This window comes from Haliotis rubra, unplaced genomic scaffold (genome assembly GCF_003918875.1).
Source record: "Haliotis rubra isolate DU_JTF1 unplaced genomic scaffold, ASM391887v1 Scf3, whole genome shotgun sequence".
NCBI classification, from domain to species: domain Eukaryota; kingdom Metazoa; phylum Mollusca; class Gastropoda; order Lepetellida; family Haliotidae; genus Haliotis; species Haliotis rubra.
This window is the reverse complement of record NW_025766968.1, coordinates 7,641,709-7,667,234: the sequence shown is the minus strand read 5'-3', so window position 1 is coordinate 7,667,234 and position 25,526 is coordinate 7,641,709. Positions and strand designations below refer to the sequence as shown.

Genomic DNA, 25,526 nt, shown 5'->3' with positions numbered 1-25,526 from the left:
GTAGGGTAGCTCCGTGGTTATCGCACCAAAGGCCCGTGTTGTATTTCCATGGGTACAATATGTGAAGCCAATGCTGGTATCTCCTGCGTGATAGAGCTGGTATTTGCTTAAGACATGATCTACTCTCTCATTAATAGTAAGGGTAGCCATGCACCAACAGTATCCAAAAAAAATAAAAGTAAATGGCCTAAAGAACTACCATGTTTAAATTGCCATGTTTATTGTGAAAATGAACCTACCCCTACTGTCATGAAACATTGTGAAAATGTGCAATATTTGTATAATGGCTGAAATGAATAAAATAATTTTTGTTTAAAAAGGGTAGCCATGACGTTTAAGGTGCTGAAAATAGAGTTGCTCCCCTTGGGTACACCAGAAACGTATGCTTTTAGGTTCGAATCCGGATGACACGCACTAACTACGCCTATCGTATTATCTATCGCGATGACTTGGAGGAACATTCACAGATTTTATACAAACTTCCGATATATTAGGGAACTTTGACATTCTGAGGCCGTTGTCGGGGCGGTTGGGTAGCCTAGTGGTTAAAGCGTTCGTTCGTCACGCTAAGGCCCGGGTTCGATTCCCCACATGGGTACAATGTGTGAAGCCTATTTCTGGTGTCCCCCGCCGTGATGTTGCTGGAATATTGCTAAAAGCGGCGTAAAACCATACTCACTCACTCCTCATCAACTAAGAATTTCTATAGCGCAAGAATCCAGTCAGTGCTGGCACAACGGCTCTAAAGCGAGGCCGTTGTCATATGTAGACATAACAACAGAACTGCAGTGTTTTCCAGGTGTATATTTCCTATGACACCTGTTCGAGTCATACGCTAGGCGTGCACCACGTCGCTAACAAGTCCTGTACGCCACAGGTGGTGTAGTCAGTTAAGACGTTCCACTGCTTCGCTGAACCTCCTTATGTCTCTCAGGTCGTTCAGCTGGAGATCGTCCTTGACATACGTGTAGAAGAACTCCGGCGCCTGAAGACAATAATGAATACATTATTTAACATTTATACATCATATAATGAGTTCCATTCTGCATGGGTGACGGTATGCTATCAGATAACTGTACATACTCAGGTTGACAACTATGTCTGCTCGCGAAGCATAAACAAGCCCAGAATGTGGACAAAGGGTGACACCAACCACCTTGGGTACAAGGGAATAACAATGAATCTCAAACCATTATCATGACATCACGCTATTGTTATTATCTGGGGCAGCAAATTAATGGCGAGCACTGGCGAGTAAACCTGACGCTACTGTTTCATTGCGAAAACGTATAGACTGTCAAGCAACATTTTTTAAGTTTTTGGAAATCACTAAATGTTTCACATAATCACGACTCCTGGATCATGTTAGTTAAGTTACTCTACACAACTAGTTCTGATATCCATATCAAGCGTTCAGGTACATTGAATAAATAAGCGTATTATGTGTTCAAACTTTCGCTTTAATTTATTCTGGCACATGGCATCTTCAGTTTCATGTCACTTAGCTGCATAGTAAACCATATATTCAACCAGGAACATCAATCAAAATATTGATAATGTTTGTCCCTTTGACCAGTTGGGAATGAATCGTTTTGTAGTCCGTTCCAAATTGGAACCATGATGAATAGCAAAATATAAAATCGGGAATATGTTATTAATTGTCAAATCGGTACTAAGCAAAGAATATCCTGTGCCCAATAACATGGATGTTAGTTATTGTTATACCCATCACTGGACAAAGTTGTAAAGAAACTACTATGTCGTTATTTGTACAAGTTGACATCTTCAACGGAGAGGGCACAACGGTAGGAGTTATTTAAGATATTTCATTGTTTTCATTTGTAGACAAATGGACTCTAGTGTGGATTTACTACTATATCGTAATAGACATTTCACAAAGGGATATGTATACGAATTGTGAGTTATACCTTGTAGGAAAGCTTCTTAAGGAATACCAAATCTTCACCGCAGAGACCTTTCAGCGAGGAGTGCCTTTAATAGAGAAAGCAGATAATCACTGAACGATTTTTGTTTGTGCAATTTAGTTTTGATGCCCTCCTGTTGGCGTGATGTTGGTTGCTGATGGACGGATATGAAATAGTAATGGCTGATTATCAGACACGATACTGTTCTCTGCCGATCAGGTCTGAAATATTTATTGTGTGTGATTAGACATGATAATGTTCTGTTGTTAGACGGACACTAACTACTGATTGTTGGCGACCATAAATAACATTTATTGTTGCCGATCACACGTTCTATTGATTTTATTTAATGATAATGATTGTTAGCGATCGGCAATAATATTGGTAGTTGATCATCAGTAAATATATTTATAGTGGTTGAATTCATGTTTCTGGGTCCCATCAACCCTGATAGTATTCGATCAACTGATCAACCACTATATCCATTGTTGACGAGTCAAGTGTGTTTACATTTAAGGCCGAGAGACGCATATGTGCGACAAATTAATTAGCTTCTCACAGAGAGAGCCGCACATGTGCAACAACAGAAAACACCTTTTATTCAGCGAGAGCCGCACATGGGCGACATCAGAAAAGCACTTCTTATTCAGCGAGAGACGCACATGTGTGTCGTACTTTTAAAAATTGCACTGTACCTATTATTTCAACCAATATAGTTGTACTGAGCAAAGATTAGCTTTTCGTACGAGAGTTGCTACCTTTAGTGTTAATCAGAAGAAGTATTTAAAGTGTTTTGATAGCAATTGCTATTTCTCTTTCAAATGATCACGAAGTTACCTACACAAAGTGTTTATTTTTTAAAGCCATTTATCTGAGTAGGTTAATTACTTTATCTTTTAGAGTTTCATTAAGTTACCTCCACAAGATTCATTTAAATAGCTAATCCATAATTAGCTGGGGTTAATCCATTCTATCAGATAGGGGAGTAAGGTGTGTTTTCTTTGCTAAGTACCTACTCCACTGTCTCACAACTTGGAGTCTCACAACTGGGAGTTCTCACAAATGGGAGTAGACCGCTATTCATTATCATAGGCTTATACAGCGTTTGGCAAATACACACATGTCGGCGAGAAAGGGGATTATGATGTTTTTACAGAGGAAAGTGTCTGGTACTCTTCATTGGGAGTGGATACTAAAATGCTTCTTATGCACATTGATTGAATTTGATGTAATGGTTTAGAGGTTACTGAAGATTATATTTTCTTCAACTACCTAATAAATAGGAAACAATATACGAAATTTCAAGGACATACAAAGAATTCAAACACAATAGAATAGTTTGAATTTACTTTCTAGGTATTTTTACGTTGTCATGTTTCATATAATGAATCGTATACACAAATAATTATATATCCAAGCTCGAATAGATTAGACATAAGTTACTAATTTAAAGCTTACTGAATTGTAACTATTTATTTTTCATAATCTAAAGTTGATAATGTTACCTAATCGAATATAAAGTGATAACTCGCATCGAATATATATACATGTCAGTGTTAATACAACAATGAAACAAATACAACAAAAAACAGTAAGTTGGTAATTCAAAAGATTCTTACTCATAGACAGAAATAATATCATAAGTTATGACATGTAAACCGTACAAAGGTATTTCAAGCATTTTTGTTCAAGCTGTTGAAAATTTCATGTTGATTTGAATTGTCAGTTTTCTATGCAATTTACATGAGCATTGTGTAAAAACTTTTGTATTTGATCTCTGTAATTATCTGATCCGGTGTAATTATCACGTGTATCAATGAACTCAGTCTCTATTGATCCATCGTCAGTAAAAGCAGGATAGTATATCAGTTACAGTATCGATACACATGCGTATAATCATTCAATCAGATTACAGTAATGAGATAACTGAACATCTCTTTCGACCTTGAAATAACAGCCTCCGGTAGAATGCATATGTAGTTACGCCCTTGTTGAAAGGTTTGTCCCGTGATAAGTGTAAAATAAACAGATGCGATGTTATGTCATTGGACAACCTGCTTTACGCCCCTCTTTGTAATGTTTATGCATAAATGCACATCTGTATTCTTATGAACCTCGTTTACATTCAGTATGAATATAGGCACGCCCATCTTCATAAATATTTGGGGGATTAAACTGCAAGTTTATGCATTATAATTATTCAGTATCGTGTCACTTTTTGAATTCTATAATACGTGTACTTTAATTTGGATATTCATTCGTTTCATGGTGAAGATTATGTTTACATGTACAGCAAACCATTATGTTTATGTACTAGTTGTGTGCGTAAAATGTATATGAAAATAAATACTATCTCTACTCAATGGTTGGATTTCAATCTCTTTGTTTTACTTATCGAAAAACACTCAAATGTGTTTTCGATCTCTGAGATCTATCTACTCCTATTTGTCTTATGTGTATATTTCATGGATCGTTACGAGTATGTATGTTTATAATACACAAACTGTTACATAATAGCTTGAGTTGATAACGCCGAAACCCAGCATATCGACTGGTCAACGATATAGCCAATAATCAATCTCTATCCAAGCTTTCTTTCCATGCTTTCTTTTAACTTACATGTTTACGACACAATTAAACAATCAGAGCTTGATTGTACGACTAGACAGTTTCCTGTCATCCCCGAAACCTACCAGGGAAATCAGGTGTGAATAGCACTAATTAGCCTCGCAACAGCGAGCAGGGCAATTAGCGAAGGGTTCCAGGTGTTGAGTAGTGAAGCGTCTCTCGGGCTTAATGAGTTAAGGTCCACAGATGAAACCATACGCCAACAAGAATCCGCCCAACAAAGTCTATTCACAACACAACACAACACAACACAACACAACACTTCGGGCAAACTACTCCAGAACCATTACTCGGTACAAACTGTATACATATATAAACCTGTTGACCCAGTAGAACGCAGAGACGGGTGACTCGTCAATTGTCTACTCTGGTCGACAACTCCAGAATAGGGAGTGGAATAATGTTTGCCATGTGAGACAGTTCCCCGCGTTATTGAACCGTTTATGAATACAAACAACAAAACTAACGGAGATATTTTAATGCCATTTGAATATATTTGGACATACACTTAGGAGAGTATTTCAGTCAGGTCACAGCATGCCAGTTCAATGAGAGATTATGGTTTTACGCCGCTTTTATCAATATTCCAGCAATATCACGGGCTTCACTCATTGTACCTATCTGGGGAATCGAACCCGGGTCTTCAGCGTGACGAGCATACACTTTCACCACTAATTTACCCCACCAACCCTATTAGCTCAATGAGGAAGTGGAAAGGGCCTTAGAAGTTTACCAGTTTAGTGAACCAACGAGCAAACGGAATGATGTTGGCAAACATAGAAATATAATAAGAGTAAAGCTAAATTCGAAAACACAAGCATAGGTTTGTGTAACCAATCGCATTAAGCCCTAATGTAGACATGACAGTCGATGTACCTGTTGAGGCCGGACTTCACTAGCCAGTTGTGCACGTCTTTGTTGGACCAAGCGGCAGTTGTTGGGCCTCTTGCTGCGTCCACAGCTGCGGCTTTCAGGACGGGAGCGGTCGTCCTCACCTCACCCTGACGGAACAACGTACAATGGTTACCGTTATTAAGAAATATCGTTTATTTGTTTCATGGATTCCTGCCTGTCGTCACATCTCTATGAAATAATACCTGGTCCTGAACAAGACTGACTGACTGAGTTTGGTTTTACGCCGCTTTTAGCAATATTCCAGCAACATCACGGCGGGGGACACCAGAAATGGGCTTCACACATTGTACCCATGAAGGGATTCGAACCCGGGTCTATGGCGTGACGACCCAACGCTTTAACCACTAGGCTACCCCACCGCCCCTCCTGAACAAGTACAACAAAACCTTCAGTCCTAATACGGACGGTTTACTGAAACAGATATGCACCATAAAAATTCAGTGGCAGACAGTGTTGTCAATTCTAATAACGCTATACTTTAGCTGAATGTAATCAAAACAGGCTAAATTACGTGATATGATATTTTCTTGTAATCGTGTTTGTAATAATGAAATTATGTTCATAAAAACTATATCGTCCTAATAAAGAGATTTCTAACGAACGGGATCAAATTAACTGTATATGTAATACAGAAAACAGAAAGCATAGTACATAATTTTTTTAGTATGTTTTGTTAAAACTGAACATACGTTTTCATAAAAATATTCATGATTCCTAACTTTTTGTTGAGTACATTTGCGTACTAAACGATCTAAAGAACAACTTTAGGGGAACGAAAACATAATAATCACTAGCTGGGATCATGCAAAGCGTTGTTTGCTATTTAAATAACTACCGTTATGACCAATAATATTAATTCTATTCTATACAGGAACTTTGTATCATGCACATGTATATCGAATGAGAATATACAGCGTAGTCTTCCTGTTACTCCGACAGTTACTCATTAGACAACTGATTCACTGTTTAACAGAAACAAAATAAGCTATGTTCTCATAAACAACCAAGAAACTTACATCAACAGCATCAGCTTCAAGACCCTTGCCTCTCTCTCCTAACTCTCTGCTGAGTTCTATCAACTTCTTATTAAAGTCGTATTTTCCGCTGAAGTCGAAGAAAAGCTTGGTTCCTTTTATCATCCCTAACCAACCATCTGGCTTATACTCCCTCTGCATCAATAAGGGGATGATGGTCTTCTGTAGCGAGAATGCGTACTCTGCCTCTGGAGAAGAAAGGGAAATATTTCTGATAATGTCAGAATGAGTGAGTTTAGTTTTACGCCGCAATATAACAGCAAGATCCCGGCGGGGGACACCAGAAATTGGCTTCACACCCTGTACCCATTTTTGGTGTTACTGTGTGAGTGAGTTGGGTTTTACGCCGCTTTTAGCAATATTCCAGAAATATCACGGCGGGGGACACCAGAAATGAGCTTCACATACTGCACCCATGTGGGGAATCGAACCCGGGCCCTCGGCGTGACGAGCCAACGCTTTAACCACGAGGTTACTCCACCAAGCCTGGTTACAAGAGCATGTAGTTACATATACAGGTGGAAATATACTGAGAGAAACGGTTATCTGCCAATTGACAGACACCCAATTGACAGACACTGAACTAGAAGGTTAATTAGGGTAACACCTACGGGTATAATGGAACAGTCCACTGTCTAGTGAGTAGAGCAGGGTCAGCCTGAAACAGGTTCGTTGCTGAGAAGTTTGATTGTGGGTAAATAGAACTTTGGTGTGATTAAATGATAAATGATTTCTCTTCTGAAAATTGATTTTACTATCAATTACTATCGAATATAAAGACAGGTTTGTCACTGAGAGGTTTGATTGTGTTTATTGATAGATAAGACCCCTCCCAATAATAGCATATGTACAACTGAAGTTAACTGAGAAAACGTTTTGTTGGAGAGATATAGATAGGTACATATTTGAAAACATTCTGATTTGCAGACTATTCCATTATAATATGTAGGTAACAGGTAGGAGATAATCTGTTCACTGAACCATAAATGTTGTTGTTTTAAGGTGTCTGCGAACTGGCTGTCTGCGTAATTGGAGGACACCAGAGAAACAAATAAAGGATCACAGGAAAATTCAAGCGTTCCTTTTATTATTTTCCAGTTTTCATCACCACAGCGCTATTCAAAGCTGGTGATGAAAACTGGAAAAATATTAAAGAACGCGTAAATTTCCCTGTCATCCTTTATTTTTCTCTCTCAGTATATATCAAGCACCGCTAACATAGGACAAATAGGCTAACGTCAGTGATGGATCTCTGTACGGCTGACCTTTCACACATTGGTTCTGCATTTAGTTCTCAAAAATATATAATATTATGAGTCATATGAAGAATAACCTCGGAATAACAGATTATCTGATCGCTGTCAATGTGTGCCTGGCTACAGGGATTAACGCGATTAACGGTTATTGTGTAGGTATATGCCAGAGTAAATTACATGGGCAAATGTCGATTACAACGTCTGAAGGTAATAATGTTAGAATTGTCAAGGGACATCTGAATGCAACCTACATGTAGAAAGCATCCTTCTGTACCTTAAATCAAGCATCCACTTTCATTTTATTTATGATTAAACTTGTTTATTTAGGCAATAACGTAAGAACAATGAAAACTTAACCACTCAATCATTCTATACCTCTATAACAACTCTTCGAAGGGTTGATTTGCTCCTATGTATATTTTCCCATACTATACAGTTGTCGATATATCAACGAGTACAAAGTTATAAACCCGTGAAGCAGTGTGCGAAATAGCCACTGACCCGCTAGCTCGTGGCTAGTAAAAATCCAGTCGGGCCTGTAAATCTCCACAGTCACTAGTCCGACTGGCTAGTGAATTTTCATTAGGGTCATTTTGTAAATATATCACTCTCTCCGACTTTTTAAGATATAATACACTTTAAAAAACATACAAGATTATGGCCTGATAAAAATGTTCATCATATTAGCAGCTAAATTATGAAACCCGTGTCCACTTGTCTGCTAGTAACTTTCAGGCATCGCTAGCCCGACTGACTAGCAAACTTCGAAAACTATTTCGCACACTGTAGAGAAGATCCGAGTTACTATTGGTCTTCAGCAATCCACACCGACCGCCTCTGTGGTGTAGTGGTTAGAGCGTCCGCCCGGAGAGCGGAAGGTCGCGGGTTCGATCCCCGGCCGCGTCATACCAAAAGACGTTAAAATATGGTACTTGTTGGTCCCTGCCTGGCGATCGGCATTAATGGGTACAACAAGGACTGGTCGGCTCGGAGTCAGTATAATGTGTCTGAGTGGGGTATTCATGCTTCACTGCGGCATGGTATCTCAGTGGGCTAGCACTATAAAACCAGCTTAAGTCTGGGCTAGTACAAGCAGCCGCACACACATACACATACACACGCATGCAAGTCGTCATATGAGCGAAATATTCTCAAGCACGACGTTAACCCCAATTTCACCTCACCTCACCCCAGCAATCCATGCTTGTCGTAAGAGGCAACTAATGAGATCGGGTGGTCAGGCTCGCTGACATGTCCCATTTGCGTGGATTGATGCTCATGATGCTGATCACTGGATTGTCTGGTCCAGTCTCGGTTAATTACAGACCGCCGCCATATAGCTGGGATATTGCTTAGCGACAACAAACAAACAAATTTATACATCCGTTCTGTGACAGTTTACCTGATCTACAGTTTTGGCTCTCTTTGTATCTCTCCGACATACACACCAACACCACAGAAGCGTTCTGAACGGCCTCCGCCATCGCCTGCAGTGTGGACCCTCCCATGTTGTCGACGTCCATCCAAATATTATAACCGTCAGCCTTCAGTAGTTCCTTCACCTGGTAGAAAGCATGTACAAGTTGACAACGATATTTTTTCGTATTAGAACTATCAATATATTCGCTGAAAACAATGTCATTTCGACATATGATAAGATGAACGCTTAACTTTTAGAATTCTTCATTTGAAATAGCACTACACACACACACATCAAAGTTCGGCACGCACGCACACACACACACACACACACGAACCATAAATGGCAATTGTGACCATCAAGCGTGTATTCCAAGCGCTGTTGTATCCCTAACCGAGACGGGTGCTACAGATAGGACAAGACGCCGGTGTATTCCCATACTGCCTACAGTTCCAAACTGCCTACAGGTTAAAACAACATGATACGGTCCAGTGATAAGAAAGTGAAGTTAATGGTAATACACTGATCTGACCTGTTCTACCCCCTGCTAAAATGAACTTGACCAGTTAGTTGGTTACTGTTGTCGGTAATACATGATGTCCTCGTTAAGGTTCAGTGATCCATTCACAAGTGCACATTTTCACCTAATTTGCGTTTTACACCCAATCGAATCCTATCCGTTAGATGAGCTGTACATTGTATATTGGGCACCTGTTGATGTTATATGTACCCTATTTCCTCTAAAAAGCGCCGAGACTCTAATAAGCGGCGGGTACGGTTTTTTCATAAATGTATTCTCCCTTGATAAAGAAGTAGATTTATTATGGAATGGTCCCTTTAGTCATATTAATTACACCCAGTAAGCGCAATAAGCGCCGGGTCTGAAAGTCCGTTGATAAAATAAATGGAGAAATACGGTAGTTTACCATGTCAGGGGCGGATACAGTTTTTGGAAAAAAGGGGGATAGGGCAGTTCAGAAAGGGGATGGGGGGTGCACAGTTCATTTTTACCCATTTTCTCTCGAGTTTCAATGGTCTTTTAATAAACTTTCTGTACAAAAGGTGGGGTGGGGTTGCGCACCCCTGCACCCTCCCTATGGATCCGCCTATGTATGTTAAGACGGTTCTACGTCATGAACATGACGATCCGCAAGAATTACCCCTACTTGCCTGGAGAAGCGTCTTCTGGTCGCCCCAGTTGTAACTAATCATCACGTGACCGGATATGTCTTTCTTGTCTTCTTTGAGATTTTTCTTGTTTTCTGGGGTAAATAAAACAACCACGATCTAAGAAATATTACATTGTTTGAAGAATCTACTAATCCTTACAATCCACATATCTGATCGACTGAATTACAGTACTGTTCACAATAATGTTCCGCTCTTCCACCCAGAGATCCTGGCAGTCAAGCTAGTGCCACTGGGACCAGTCAAGGAAATGTGACGATTCGTCAGGTCTTCTCAATCCATTCAATAAACTATGATTGTCATCAATCGTGTTTCTGAAAGGTCGCCACATTTAGACTAACATTTATCATGAATAGGTTAATTTCATTGACGGCATATGAAACGTGAACATATTGTTTCAAATGTTAGATGTGTTCTTTGTTTACACAGGCTGTGTGCTTCCATATCGTACTCTTTCGAAAGCAAACAATACGGTCATTGGCATGCGAGTGTCGCGAAATATCTGTAATCAGTAAACCACGCTTGGCCATTAGCAAGACCTGCTCAAATTTCCGTAATGGTGGCTTGTTTGCACGAGGAGGTTATCTCCCAATTGACATACACCCATTTGACAGACAGTCGATTGAAAGACACTGAACTAGTAGGTTAATTAGGGTAACACCTACGGGTATAATGGAACAGTCCTCCCATGGTGAGTAGAGTAGGGTGAGCCCATACAGGTTCGTTACTGAGAAGTTTGATTGTGTGTAAATAGACTTTTGTTGTGATCAAATGATAATCTGTCTTCTCTTCTCCAAATTGTTTTTACTATCAATTATTATCGAATATAAAAACAGGTTTGTCACTGAGAGGTTTGATTGTGTTTATTGATTGAAACATATGTTATTCATTCGAGAAAAGGATTGGGCACAAGTTTTCCTACTTAGAAAAGCCCTCTCCCAATAACAGAATATGTACAACAAAAGTTAACCGAGAAAACGATTTGTTTGAGAGATATAGATATGTACATATTTGAAAACATTCTGATTGTCAGTAACTGAGAGACCTGCATTGCCATGAAAGATAAGATTAATACCAATCAGTGTTCTAATTTTAACAACACTTTCTAAAGATTGTAACAGTTTATGTCTTTGAATAGTATACAATGGACATTCAAGGAAGTAATGTTAAACATTCTCACATCCATGGCCACGTTGACATGATGCGTCATATTGTTATATTTATTCTAAATAAATCATAATTAAGTGCATATATCTTATATCTTAATCTTGTGTGCAAAACATTTAACCTTCTTATTCCATATGAATAATATTTAGGTGTACATTTTTCTTTCATGTGGACACAAGATTTAAGTGATGCATCAGAGTCGCAATTTCTGATAGCTAAGGGAATATTATTCCACATTTTAACTGCTGGTGGAAAAAAAGATGATGTTGAGTGCCTCAGTCTTGTACATGGTTAGCTAGAAATTATTGGAACTTCTTAACTCATAGCTTGTCCGGTTGCCTACTACAGGTGGCAGTAAATCCTGAAGAAAACCTGGTGTTGTTCTATTTAGTAAGAACTTTAATTTCTGAAATGCTCCAATCATTTTAGATGGGTTTTTGACAATGTTTTCAATATAATAATGATGAGAACGTTAAACCCAAATGTTTACGAAAATCAACAGTTTTTATGTTGCAGCAATCAGAATTCAAATTAATGACATGTATTTTCCGTCATCTTTCAAAGTAAATAATATAGCTCCAGTTTTTTTCTGTTTTTATTTGGACTATCCCATTATAATGTGTAGGTAACAGGTAGCAACTTATCTGTAAATGTTGTTGTTTTAAGGTGTCTGCGAACTGCCTGTCTGCGTAATGGGAGGATCCCCACGAGGAGAAAAGCCCGATCACGTGATATGCAAATGGCAGTGATGCATAGTAAATTCTTCACAGAGCAAACAAGACTATCCACAAACTGATACTGCGATATGGTGACATAGATAACGATAGATATAAACCGTGACTGTGAGTGATTTGTAATTTTATCGACGGGTGGGCACTGTTTGCCCCATACATTTCATACGGAAGCTTCGGTTTACCACAGCGGTAGGTGCGCGGTACATTTACCACACTAAAGGGGAAGGGGGTACTATTATAGTGCATCATACCGTCTTTTGTCTTCATCTGCAGAACCCAAAGAGCTCCTTCTGCTGCTTTGGCGACGGCCTTATCCGAGGAATTCTTACACTTCCTTAGTAAATCCATTAGCTCCTTGTTTTCCTGTAAAAGGATCATGAAGTTCAAACAATCTTTTGATTAATTTATATTCAATGGCTATCTCATGACTTTTCATGCTCGTTTGTAAATCATATACGAGTAAGAACAACGAGTTCTAGACTTTAGTCAATGATCACATCGTACAAATGCATTCGTAACCTTTAAATGCAGAGGACACAATTGGATTTGGATTCCCAATAATCCTAGTAACAGGGCATGCCTGAGTATGACATGACTTCGTTTGTATCTTCAAGGAATACATTGGCGGGGAACCCGGGCCCCATCTCCTGCTCCTACTCTCCTACTGCCTGGCGATTCATGTACTGACTCCTGTGTCTTGGCAGTCAACACAACGTAGGCATATGTTAGTTCTTAAAACAATTATATATCTAAACAAAGGATAAATTTAATAAAGGCTGAACTGTTCTGAAAATAGAGGTACGTTTGCAAAACCCTTACTCTCCAATCCAAAGGTTCTGACGACCTCAAAAAATTGTTTATGAATCAAGTTTCCCGTTCAACACCCAACACCCGAATGGTACATACATTGAAATCTTTCCTGTTCTCTTCGTTAAAAGACAGTTCCCAAACACACTTGACAGCCTTCTCGATCTCCTCACCACTGCTGCTGTTCTTTATCACAAGCATCATCTTTGGCAACACCCCCTTCTTCACCAGCAGAGTCTTGTTGGAGTCATTCTTGGCCAACCCTGTCATTCCATCTATCAATTCTTCAACACTGAAGCCATCGAATCGATGATTTGAATATTTCCAGGCTCGATCCAATACAAACAGAATGAAGTCAAACACAGAATCATCAGCCAAAAGAAGGTCGTTTTGGTCTTCATCCAACATATTAGCGAGACTGAGAAGAACCAACATCCGCACCTCTGCAACACAAGAAGTGAGACGTTGTAAACATGGACGTAATTGCCATACAATATACCCAGAGAATGACAGGTACGGATTATCTCTCCCGAGTGAAATGATGTTGTAAACAACGATCCTTGGAGAGAGATGTCAACGAAAATTCATAATGTTCATTAAAGTAACTGTGATTCTGCATAGGTCGTATGTTATTGTTATTCTTTATATTATCCGAAGTATTTATTTTCTGCTTTCACTGGAGAAATTGTTAGGAAGACGTTAATTAAATCTTAGTGAAGTCATAACCAACGGATGACATCATCTTTAAAAATGTGTGATAATGAGTTCATATTTACAGGAGGATAACTGAGAAACAAAAAGCACCAATACCTACTTTCGGATTTGGATTTAAGGAATGGCAAGAGAACAGACACGGTGTCCAGGTTCCTTAAAGTCTGTCTGATGGCAGGATTTCGGGCAGAGTTGTACAGCACCCCAATGGAAGCGACAAAACAATCGTCGGCCCCCTTACAGAGAGATGTGAAAGTTGTTAGACAACGGCTGAATCAGCTTTACCAGTGTGAGAAGTGTTACGGTAATACTCAACCCCATTTCAAGAGATGTAAAGACCGGAAATCTCATTGCCTCTTGAATAATTGACGTTTGAATTAGGGACCGTTCATGGTTTATGGCTAGGGGGGGTGATGATGATTTTTATGGAGACACACACACACCCAGTACGTGTGTACAAAATTGATGACCCCCCAGCTCCCCAGAACAAAATGGGTGACCCCCCCTTAAAATCATCATAACAAACAACACACACACACACACACACACACACACACACGCGCGCGCGCACACACACACACACACACACACACACACACACACACACACACTTGCCATAAATTATGAACGGTCCCTTAGTCCACAAAAACACAAGTTCAGTCCGGTTTTAGTTGATAGTATTTAAACTGGTGTTTATCATGTGGTTTTGCTGGTGTCTTGCTGGATAGGATCTCAATGTTACTTCACTACAACAATATGTTAAACGTAAATCTGTAAAGTTCATGTGATCAAGGTGAAATATACTAGATGTTTTAGAATATTGAAAGCTGAGAACATACAACAGAGAATATATACTCACATCATCGAAGTCCGCCACATGTTCACGGGATTGCTTTAGATCGTCAACAAAATATTTGAAGATACCACTATCAGCAAGTTTTTCACAGAAGTATAAACTGGAATCAGTATAGTTCAGCAACACTGATCTCAGCGTGACGAGGAACCCAAGAGGCGCATCTGCTGCGTGGGATTTAACAGTTCTGGCAGTGAATGCTGTGAGACCGGCTTCACCAAGTGCATCACCATATGCCTCGGTAAAGGGATTTGCAGCTCGAAGCAAGGCCATGTACCTCCCCAAAATCCGCTTCTTTTCATAATGATCAAAATATGAACTTTCCATGCTGGATTCAATACTTTCCTCGAGTTCAATCCACTGCCATTGGGACTTTTGATTCTCTTCTAGCTTCTCTACAAGTGCGTGCATTTTTTCAAACACATAGAACAACTCTGGGTGGTCTTTCTGCAGGTTCTGGGCCGTTTTGACGTCATCTTCGTTATATGCTGGAAGTAGAAGATCCATCGTCTGTGTCTTGTCGTCGCTAGCGGCTGTTTCCATGGTTCCCGCGTCATGTCTTGAATGTCGGATGGGACTTCTGGGGTCTTTGTGGGAAACACTGCGTGGTGGCCTTGACGCGCTACTTGAACTGCCCATTTTGAAGTGTTACCTGGCAATTAAAGAAATGTCGTGGTCACAATTCACTCATTTTCCCAAAGATGGAATAATTTTTCACTGACATTAAGTCCCCAATTTGTATTACCGGTATTACCATTTAGTTTAAGGTTCTAACATTATCATTAACTGGCCTAATGTTACCCGTCCACACCTGCACAGAGGTCATGCATTTCAAGGCATGTGCTCTCAGCAAGCACATGCTCAAGTCCCAAACTCATTAAGTGGTCTAACACAATGGTAAGCCAGTTTTACAATTTTACCCACAGCCTAAAACAATTGCTGTAAATGCAATATTACATTACTCGTACATATACATGTATCCAGTATATTAAACTATTTGGAGTAAGTATCTGGTGTTAAGAAGAGATATTTCTTTCCCCATGTGTGTGTGTGTGTGTGTGTGTGTTAGTGTGTGTTATGTTCACCTGTTAGCACACCTTACCATGCTTTACCATCATGTTCTATTTAAGTTAAGTTATAACGTTTAATTCTCCGCTTTAAGATTGCTTTTTCATCTCTTTCAGTCAATCTGCATTTTGTAAACTATATAGATGGGAAAGAATGAAAGAGACACGAAGAAAATATTAAGTTCAAGAACACCTCGAACGAAGGAACTTCCTGTATATACTCATCTCATAGCCCTTTGGCAAGTTTGTTTATCTAAATCAATATCACCAAACATCTCCACTCTATTTCCTTCGAAAGAAATATTATTAATTATAATAAAAATATATATTCTAGCATTCACCTTTGATAAATGGTGTGTAATTTTTAATTAACAAATAAAGACCCTTTGGATTTCTACTTACAGAGGTTTTGCTTCCTACTTACGAGGAAACCAAATCCATCTGTACATGTTTGTCGAGCAACACATTGGTATGGTTTCATTCAAGACAGGACGGCTTTGTCTATGTTCATGGTTTTGTATGAATAGAAACAGGATCGTAAAGTGAACTGTTCTTAAACATGTACCTTTTGATCACCGTACACTGGACCTGTGTGTTTGCCTTCCGCCTTAAAACGTATTAACTTGCACGGGGTAACCTATTTAGTGCACGCCATGCTTGAATGTCAGAACACATCTCCAGCAATCTAAAAACATTGCCTTGTGATAAGAGGCGACAGGGTCATGAGTTTTTGCTGGATGGTGAGGTAGCCTAGTGATGTATGCTTGAATTTTGCTAAAAGCGGCGAAACACCATACTCACTCACTTTGCTGAGTGCGTGACTCCTTAGTTGTATGTCATCATACCCGAACTGGGGTGGCATTTGGCTTAATATATCAATCAGTGGATTGTCAAGTCCATATATAAAATGCTGGATTGTTTAGTCCAGAACAAAATATTTTCTGACCGACGTCATATAGCTACAATACCTCGTCCTGGAACGTGTTAAAGAATTTTCTTAAAAAAACAATAAAGAATTTCAAAGCTACATAACGACAAGAACTTTGTCTTCAAAGTGTATATTGAAGTCCAGTATAGCAAATCATTGCCTACAACAAAAGAAAGTAATTGCTTGAATATAATGAAACTCTCAGATCTATTTATGCCCAACGTTATCTGTACCTGACAACTTGGGATTGTTGTCCAGATAGAGAGGTTCTAATGCGAGAGTGTTTTGGAATGTTGAATTTTCTGCGTTACGAAAAGAACATAGTGTTGCTTCCAAATGCAAGATATTTACCATCTCAAAACACACAAGCGTCAATACCACTTTATCACATAATGTCAGTCTGTTGTGTGAAAATCTTCTTAAACCTCACAAACATTACCTATGCATTGCAAGTTTTCCTTGAATGTGCACATTAATATATATTACGCCAAAAGATCGGTGATGTTTGAGTCGGACAGTGTCAACAGTCAGCATTGTTCCAACCGTTCTTAGACAGTGATGTAACGACGTATATTCAAAACAACTATTGCCTACACGCATTGTTTCCACGTGTCTTTCGCGGTACTCCATTGATCTGCTCGCTAGAGTAACCGCCCTTTGTTGAAGGGAAGCTACTCTACGAGATGTGACGTTTCTTTGGAGTATGCCTTTCCTACCGTGCAGAGTGAGGTGCACAAGAGACAACATAATGAACCAAAGTGCACAAATCCGCCATATATTCGAGCCTAATTCAAGAGTTCTATATGCGGGGAAAGGCCGAAAGTTGCAGATAGACGGGATGGATATGGAAAATGATCCCGCTTGGCAAATGACAATGTAATCGTCGAATTGTTTCGCAATTTAAATATGCCTCGAAGCTGTAAAATGACCAAGCTACGTCCTAGGTAGGCACTGAAATCATTATCTAGGACTGTTGATGTGAAAATTATACCAATTATTCGAGTCACTTCTCAAGATTCCCGATGGTTAATTCCGACACGATCGCTTACTGACATGTCCGGCGCCATGTTTGTTTCTAAACACTGAGACTCCTTTCTTGACCTTTCATATTTGCATCTTTAAATGACCCAAACAGATACCGATCCCATCAGTTGGCTTATCCTGCCGCGACAACAACCTATTATATGGTAAACATTAATAGCCGTTCTATAACCAAGTATCAAGAAAACACGTACACATTGAAGCATAACATACATACACTTTTACCAATACAGGTAGTAGCGTTCACGAGCTTACCTGTGCATGCTGATTCTCAAACAATTGTCAGCTGAAATATCCTTTAACGTCCTGAACACATATTCCTCGGATATGACCAATCTCGGCATGTCATTAAGGTTCAACGATATCATTTCTTGTTTCACATTTAAAGAAGAAAGGCACCTTGACAACGTGTATACAATGGATAGGCCGAGTTTAGAGACTGAATGAGGCCGGCTCGTCTCGGTATTGTGGGCTGTTCCCACTGTCTGAATACAGTTTGGATTGAATTGACGAACCGCACGCATAGGTAGTCAGTGAAGTGCGTTCTGTTTCAGCGCATGTAGGCCACTGGTAATCGATAAACGTGTAGTCCCGTAATGATCGGATTTTGCCGATACGGATGGCTGGAGAGATTGATTTATACCGGTTTGTGTTGTACGTGAATCTGACGTGGGTTTGTTTGTTGTGGTGTTTTGCCGACCCGGTATCTGAGATGGCAATTACTTGTAATGGATTTTAACGTCACGCCGCACTATAATACTCACTTACTCATTTGCTGAAGGGATTCACTTAAGGTGAGCCGTGAGTGAGTGAGTGAGTGAGTGAGTGAGTTGGGTTTAACGCCGCTTTTTACTCTCTTTTTTAACATATTTGCTTGCGTCCAAATCATGCCATCAATAAGAGTAAACAGGCCTAAGAAGGAAAACTTCCCCACATTAATCGTGGAAATAGCAACATAAACATAATACCTCGCCACTGAAACAGTAAAAACGGTAACTTTAAATCTAAAACTGGATAAAAAAACAAAGCGTTTGCAACGTGTCGACTGCATATTGACATTTTCCAGCTTGGACAAAAGTTACATTTCCTTTTTTTAGGTATTTTTGTTGTGTTATTTGGCATTTATCATCATCATGCTTGTGTGCACACTTGTTTAGCTTACTTTACTTTCGTATTAAATGATTGACAGTAATTATTTCGACATATTCAATACTTTTCTACGCGAGGCGATTCACGGTTGCTCGGAAATTTGAAATAGCGCGGATTGTAACGCGCATGCGCAGTAGAGGTCAAAGTTCGCTGATATAAAAATGTTGCAGTTTCATAGTCTTTCTTTGCCGTTTTTACTGTTTCAGTAACGAGGTAATATGTTAATGTTGCTATTTCCACGATTAATGTGGGCTTTTCTGCGTTTGTCTGCACAGTGGGGCAGTTTTCTTTGGTAGGCCTGGTAAATATCTTCGATTCCCCCCAGTTAACTTTCCTGTTGTTTAAGGGAGAAGTAATTTCATTATCAAACGCTGCATCACTTCTTTCATAGACAGGGGCGGTGGGGTAGCCTATAAGTGGTTAAAGCGTTGGCTCGTCACGCCGAAGATCCGGGTTCGAATCCCCACATGGGTACAATGCGTGAAGCCCATTTCTGGTGTCCCACGCCGTGATGTTGCTGGAATATTGCTAAAAGCGGCGTAAAACCAAACTCAGTCAGTCAGTCTTTCATAGACAAACTGGGCTGTGGTGTAACCTAGTAGTTAACGCTTTCGCTCGTCACGCTGAAGACCCGGGTTCCATTCCCCATACGGGTACAATGTGTGAAGCCCATTCCTGGTGTCTCCCGCCGTGATATTGCTGGAATACTGCTAAAAGCGGCGTAAATCCATACTCACTCATAGACAAACTGCGGTACACACCGATGATCAACGTTCACCGAGGGATGGCGATCCCGAACATTACATTAACGTATTATCGGTTAATTCTGTGATCAATACTTGTTTGGTGTTGTTGTTTTTATTCGTTTTTGGGGGTGGGGGAGGTGTTCTCTGTATATACGCCATGTCCATTTCACACCCAGCTGTTCGTAGTGTATTTACTTGTTTGTAGTTTAACGCCGCATGCAGCAATATTACAGCTATATGAAGAATAATAACCGTAATAATGGTAATAATCGTGTCTCTCTGGGTAATGCAGAAGGCTGCAGTGTTGGGGTGTCTACATATTCTCCAGACAGTTCTTGGTGGGTTCGACTAGGCAGCGTTTCCTTGGAGAAGTCCCATTCGCTGTCTGGGCTGCGTGTAGAGGGGGCAAGGGCCGTGATCTGATGATGAGCTTTACCAGCCTGACTGTGCCAGGATAACCCGAACCCTCTCTGCTGCGTTTTCATCTTAATCCTTCTGTAAAACATAATAATAATCGTGTCTAAACATCACGGTTGTGTCTGACCACCCGATCCCGTTAGTCGCCTCTCACAACAAGCATGTCTTGCTGAGGACCCATTCCCACCCGGATTCACGGGTCTTCAAACCTTACACCCGGGGGTTGGTGGCCCGTGATAGTTGGTTTCTGGTATTATATCAATGATTTTCTTATCACGTTGGCGGTTTGATTACATGGCTTTACGCAAACTTGCATGAAAAAAAAGGGGAAGAGAATCTGAAACTGCAATAAAATATACTTATGGCATAATATATTCATTCAAGTCAAATTAGTTACGCTTTCGCCTGGTAAGAGATATGGTTCAATTTTTTTAAAGAATTGTAAATTGGAAGACGGACGCAGTTTTATCATTCTTAATTCTTTCTCTTCAAGAGCGACTTATATTAATTGTCCGTATTGTCTCGCAAAGTCATACTCCAATAGTCAAAACATAGTCATAACTCGACGGTAACTCGCACAGATATTACAAAGGTTATTATAACTGATATGTTAAATGAATGAACATATCAGTATGTATGTGCAAAATAGTTCAATACAGGACCAGAGTGGCACAATGAAGGTATGGGTCTTAAATAATTACTTGTAAAATAGGCTTTATCCATTTTTATATACTTTGTCTGATGTATTGATAATGTTTCATGAAATAAAGCCGAACGTTTTAAATAATATTTGTATGTATATATTATTTTTGTTGTTGTCGTGTGTGCTAAAATGTCAGCTGAAAACGGTACCAGTATTCAGGCACATTTAACAGTGTGGTGGATTGAATTTCCGACAAACAAAGCAAATGTCTGACTTTCATGAACCTATTTGTTTCAGTTATGCTGGAAACGGAGAAATTATGAGAGCTGTGCATTTTAACTTGTAAAATCAATTTATCCGACTACAATTGGCTACCGTGTATTTCATACGCTATTTTCTCCAAACATGATTTTTGTGCTAATTTCATATGGCTTGAGCAGACAGCTTTATCTTGCGATGTCATTGTCACAACTTTGTCGCCCAGAATTAAATAAGTGCATTTATGTGACCACAAAGAATAACCACATCCACCATGTCTCTTGGTGTCTTACATATCCGAGTTGTCATAATGTTAGAGTATAGTTATTAGTAGATGTATGTGCGAGAGATTGAAATAAATTCTTAGTTGGTAAAGACGAGGTAATTCATGGAATGTCATCATGACCCATGAACAAAGGGTGCCGACCCTACACAGTATACAACACGTACACATGTCGCCATTCTAATCGATTGAGTGCTAACTTTTTCTAAACTATATTTGTTTTATTCAATAATATTATATGTTTATCATTAAAAGTATATCATTTCATTGCCCTCCACCAAACTGAATTGTTTTTTATTCAGTTCAATCCGTGTTAATTTGTATTCTATATCAACTCTTTGCCTAACCCTTAACAGAACCTCATTTACTACTCAGGCTGAGTATAATGAAGTGTTAACAACAGCCATTCAACACAACATGCCTTGACTAGCTGGCAAAACAATAAAAAAAATTGTTCCTATGTGTTCACAAACTATGTCTATTACCAACTTAAGAGTCTGTCAACTTCACTTTTGATGTTTCATTATGACCTCCCCCTCTCTCTCTCTCTCAGTGAAAACAGAGGGGAAAGAAAAAACATTTTTATGGGTATGCGTAGATGTCATTCATAACAATTATAAATATACAATAACGTTTTCACATTCTTAGGTGACGTAGTGGAGACTGTTCGCCATCAATACCCTGTTTTATCGAGGAAATACATCGAAGTAGGCGTCTGCGCTGATGGAGTAGTAAACCAACACAGTAATTGTCCTGTCGACATGTCGAGTTACTCCTACACCAGTGCTGGTAGCTCGTCCTATACTCACATTCTACAATGTAGAAATATACAAGTAACAAGCAGTATCGTAATGTCGACATGTCGAGTTACTGCCCGCTGCAGTGCTCCGTAACACAAAGCGAAGCGCAACGACTGTCGTAAGTCTGTTTTAAGTATAAGAATTACGATCACCTTAGCGCTAATGTTGTCAGCCTACGTGAAAGTATCGGAGTTACAATTATCTAAGCGCTGCGGTTGTCGTAACCCTATGTTAGTATTGAAGTACGATCACCTTAGCTCTTTGGCTCTCGCAAGTAAGTGTTATAATATTTGTGTTACGTTCCCCTTAGCGCCACGACTGTAGAAAGCGCATGTTAAAGCATAGGAAATAGGAATTACGACTTCGTAAAGCTACGACTACTTTGTGAAACAAGGTCCAGTGATGGGCTCATATCCCATGTAGGTAGATGGCACAAGTGACTCCTCTCTTGAAAGTTGATCCAGTGTCCTGATATGATTAGAGTGTTCAGACTCCATGTACATCATTATATCAACAGGTTGAGTCACAGATGCTCGAAGTATGTAAGTTTGCGCCATACGAATGAAGATCACATAGAGACAGGCTGGCGAAGGGTTACCCCTGGTCGAGCATTGATTCAGTTGATTATAGTAAACTATAATCATTTACAAATTCTCCACAGCCTCACTGAAGATCATCAGATCTTCCAGACTGCTCAACTTCAGGTCATTTTTGATGTAATTGTAGAAGAATTCTGGTGCCTGTAAACAAAAGAGAATTTTATCGCTGAGCAGTAATTGAACCCTGTGAAATTCTGAATATCTGCTTTAGTCAGTGCTCATATTCAAAAGTAAGTGACCATATCCTTTTAACCATTATCAACCAGAACGCTAAAAATGAACCCTTAAACAATTCTTTTTTCGTTTGGATTAACAAAGTCAAGACACATAAAGAGAGGATTGGAAAACTTTATACTAAATTTAATTATCCCGAATTTGATTCGTGAAGAATCGTGATGTGATATTATGAATATATACAGCCACTTTGAAGTATCCACTTGTTTACCTTGTACGATATCTTATGAAGAAACATCAACTGCTTTCCGGTGAGACCTTTCAGCGAAGAATGTCTGAAAAACGATCACTGAATAAGGGAGCAGAAATATTCTGAACCTGGACAAATTCAACATACATCATGCTTTCATCTCAGTGACTTTGTTCCACTCCAACAGCGACAAAGTCCCTCAACTCGTTCATGGTGGTTGTAAAACTGAAAAAACACTAAGTGTAACAGTCTTGGACAGCACTGTGTGAGACAAATGTTTGATATGACCACTGAAAACACTATAAGGTGATTCAACAACAGCAAGTCCTCACACAGGTAAGGGCCGCAACTCTTGAATCAAAATTAACATTCAAATATCTCACTAATCTGAAGCATAGAGCTCCGTCAATTGATAAGACGACTACGATGAAACTTGTTCCCATTGTCAAATGTTTATCAGATACTTACTTTTCCAAGTTCAGTTTACAAAGCCAGTTTTGGACATCTTTTTGTGACCAGTTGGCTGTACCACTCGCGCCCCGACCAGCATCAGACGGTTGGGACTTCACAACTGCAGTTGTCTCCCCCTGAAACAATTTGGAAGAAACCTGTAACAATGAGATATTCATAAAGACGCTGAGTAAAGGGAAATCTCGTTAATCCTGACGGTACCAATCAAGGGAATTCGCCCTGATTAACCAATATCTGTAGTAACAGAATCATTGTTTTAGAGTGATATTCTTTAAAAAAACTTGAAAGATACTGAAAACGGTGTATCCGTTGTTACTGAATATATTTTTAAATGTGGTATTATATCATTCGTAAATAACAAAGATGACGTTTCTTTTTCTCCTTCAGAGTGCAGTTCGAAGGTTCTACCTAAACAAAGATTAATTCTTTGTCCCAGGGATTCTTAAATCGAGGTTGGTATGACTACAGTTTTCCCAGTACGTCAAAATCGCTGCTTTTTCACACTTCGCCTTTATACCCACGAGATATTGTTTATGTTCGAGAAAACGATGGCATTACCGTTGCTATGTATCATTTGAGATATAAATCCGCTGAAAAGCTATTGTCAGATGAAAAACACACCAGTAAAGCTCGTTTAAGGACATAGGTGTTTCACGTACGAATCTGACTGGACAGAAATGTTGTCACTCACGTCAATACTATCGGCTGACGACCCTGCCTTGCCTCGAGCACCAAGTTCCTTCACCAACTCCGAAGCTTTCTTTTCGAAAGGGTATTTTCCGCTGAAGTCGAAGAAGAGTTTTGCCCCTTTGATCAATCCCAGAAAGCCATCGGGCTTGTAGTCTCTCTGTAGAAGAAGGGGTATTATGGGCTTCCTGAGGTCAAAGGCATACTCAGCTTCTGTAATGTAAAATCGCTTGAGTCAGGTTCTATGTGATAAAATGTTTCCAGCAAATCCTCTTAGGTATAGTTCTGTATCACCGTACATGGAGGCAAAGTAAGCTAGGAGGTCAAAGAACTGTTGTTTTTGTGAGCCCATATTTGTTTTGTTTTTCAAAACTGACTGAGTGAGGATGGAGGATTTACTTTACTTTCAGGGTCTCCTGCTAATCTGAGACTAAGGGTGACATGGAACAGGGCTCAAAAATTGAAATATAAGTTGAAAATGTCCCTAATCACCCAGTCAGGTTATATCGGAAAATAACAGTCTCTTGAAGAATTACACCGGAAGTAACTATCCCTTCAAGGATTAGATTGGAGGTAACTGTCCCTTTAAAGATATGATCGAAAGATATGGTCCCTTTAGGATTAGAAAAATAATGTCCATTCGAGGATAAGTTTAGAATTAACTCTCCTTTGTGGGTTGAACCGGAAGTGACTTGTTCCATGATCACGTGCTTGCTAAAGCTGTCAGATATTGGGCAGACATGTCGTCTACAACTGTAATATGGACGTCTTATCATCCAGATTGTTATTTGTCACAAACCGGTCTGTATGTACGAAACTGGGTACGAGTGAGCTGGATTTAAAGTTTGTGTAAGTATTTAAGTTTTACAGTATGTCAGCTTGATTGTGACAAAACCTGTTTACGTTGTTTGCCTCCTCGGTAACCTTGCCAGGTATAGTTCTGAAAAAATCGATATACTGAATCAGGAACAATTTGGGATTCGAACCCATGAACACTGGTTACTGGGACGGCTAAGACATGCACAGTGTGCGACGCATGAAACCTTCGCAAGAGCTTGTTTGTTTATTTGTTGTTATTCCAGCTATCTGCAAATAATCAAGTCGGGAACAGACAATCCAGTGATGACGGAAACCTATGTCATATGCAATGAATACGACATTTCGGTGCAGGTACTTACACCGTTGTCCAACACTTGCTGAAGCACCTGCTTGACAACGGTGTGAGTACCTACACCGAAACGTCGCATTCATTGCAATAAAGAAGTTGACAATCCATACAACTTGGTTTTCCTTCATCTTTAAAACTTCTAAAATGCCCCTGAAAGAAGATGCATTTTGGATACGATGTGTCGACCAAGTCGCAAGTGTCCTGAGA

At 39.6% G+C, this 25,526-nt stretch overlaps 2 protein-coding genes across 4 annotated transcripts in view; both read right to left on the bottom strand.

Moving 5' to 3' along the window:
- Positions 1-176: 176 nt before the first annotated feature.
- Positions 177-18,232, bottom strand: LOC124282491. Its single transcript, XM_046718502.1, has 11 exons — positions 17,930-18,232; positions 14,645-15,290; positions 13,889-14,021; positions 13,174-13,517; positions 12,519-12,630; positions 10,349-10,440; positions 9,161-9,320; positions 6,485-6,690; positions 5,430-5,554; positions 1,929-1,992; positions 177-985 (listed from the first exon to the last, which is right to left on the bottom strand). The coding sequence occupies exons 2-11, from the start codon at positions 15,275-15,277 to the stop codon at positions 887-889; spliced, it is 1,968 nt and encodes a 655-aa protein (XP_046574458.1). The 5' UTR covers positions 15,278-15,290; positions 17,930-18,232; the 3' UTR covers positions 177-886.
- A 3,505-nt stretch (positions 18,233-21,737) lies between these two features.
- The window catches only part of LOC124282490, a 45,164-nt gene continuing 41,375 nt past the window's right edge, over positions 21,738-25,526 (bottom strand). For all 3 annotated transcript variants that reach the window (XM_046718499.1, XM_046718498.1, XM_046718500.1), the window contains exons 8-11: positions 24,156-24,364; positions 23,462-23,580; positions 23,015-23,078; positions 21,738-22,710 (exon numbers count right to left, since the gene is read on the bottom strand). In XM_046718499.1, coding sequence (XP_046574455.1) covers positions 22,615-22,710; positions 23,015-23,078; positions 23,462-23,580; positions 24,156-24,364 — 488 coding nt within the window. In that variant the 3' untranslated portion in view covers positions 21,738-22,614. The remainder of the gene's footprint in view (positions 22,711-23,014; positions 23,079-23,461; positions 23,581-24,155; positions 24,365-25,526) is intronic.

Coding starts and splice junctions, on each gene's coding strand:
- LOC124282491 (XM_046718502.1), bottom strand. CDS start 15,277: ATGGGCAGTTCAAGTAGCGCGTCAAGGCCACCACGCAGTGTTTCCCAC. Junction 13,518..13,888: donor CCTTAAATCCAAATCCGAAA/GTAGGTATTGGT, acceptor CTTGTGTTGCAG/AGGTGCGGATGTTGGTTCTT. Junction 9,321..10,348: donor ACCAGAAGACGCTTCTCCAG/GCAAGTAGGGGT, acceptor GCTTTCTACCAG/GTGAAGGAACTACTGAAGGC.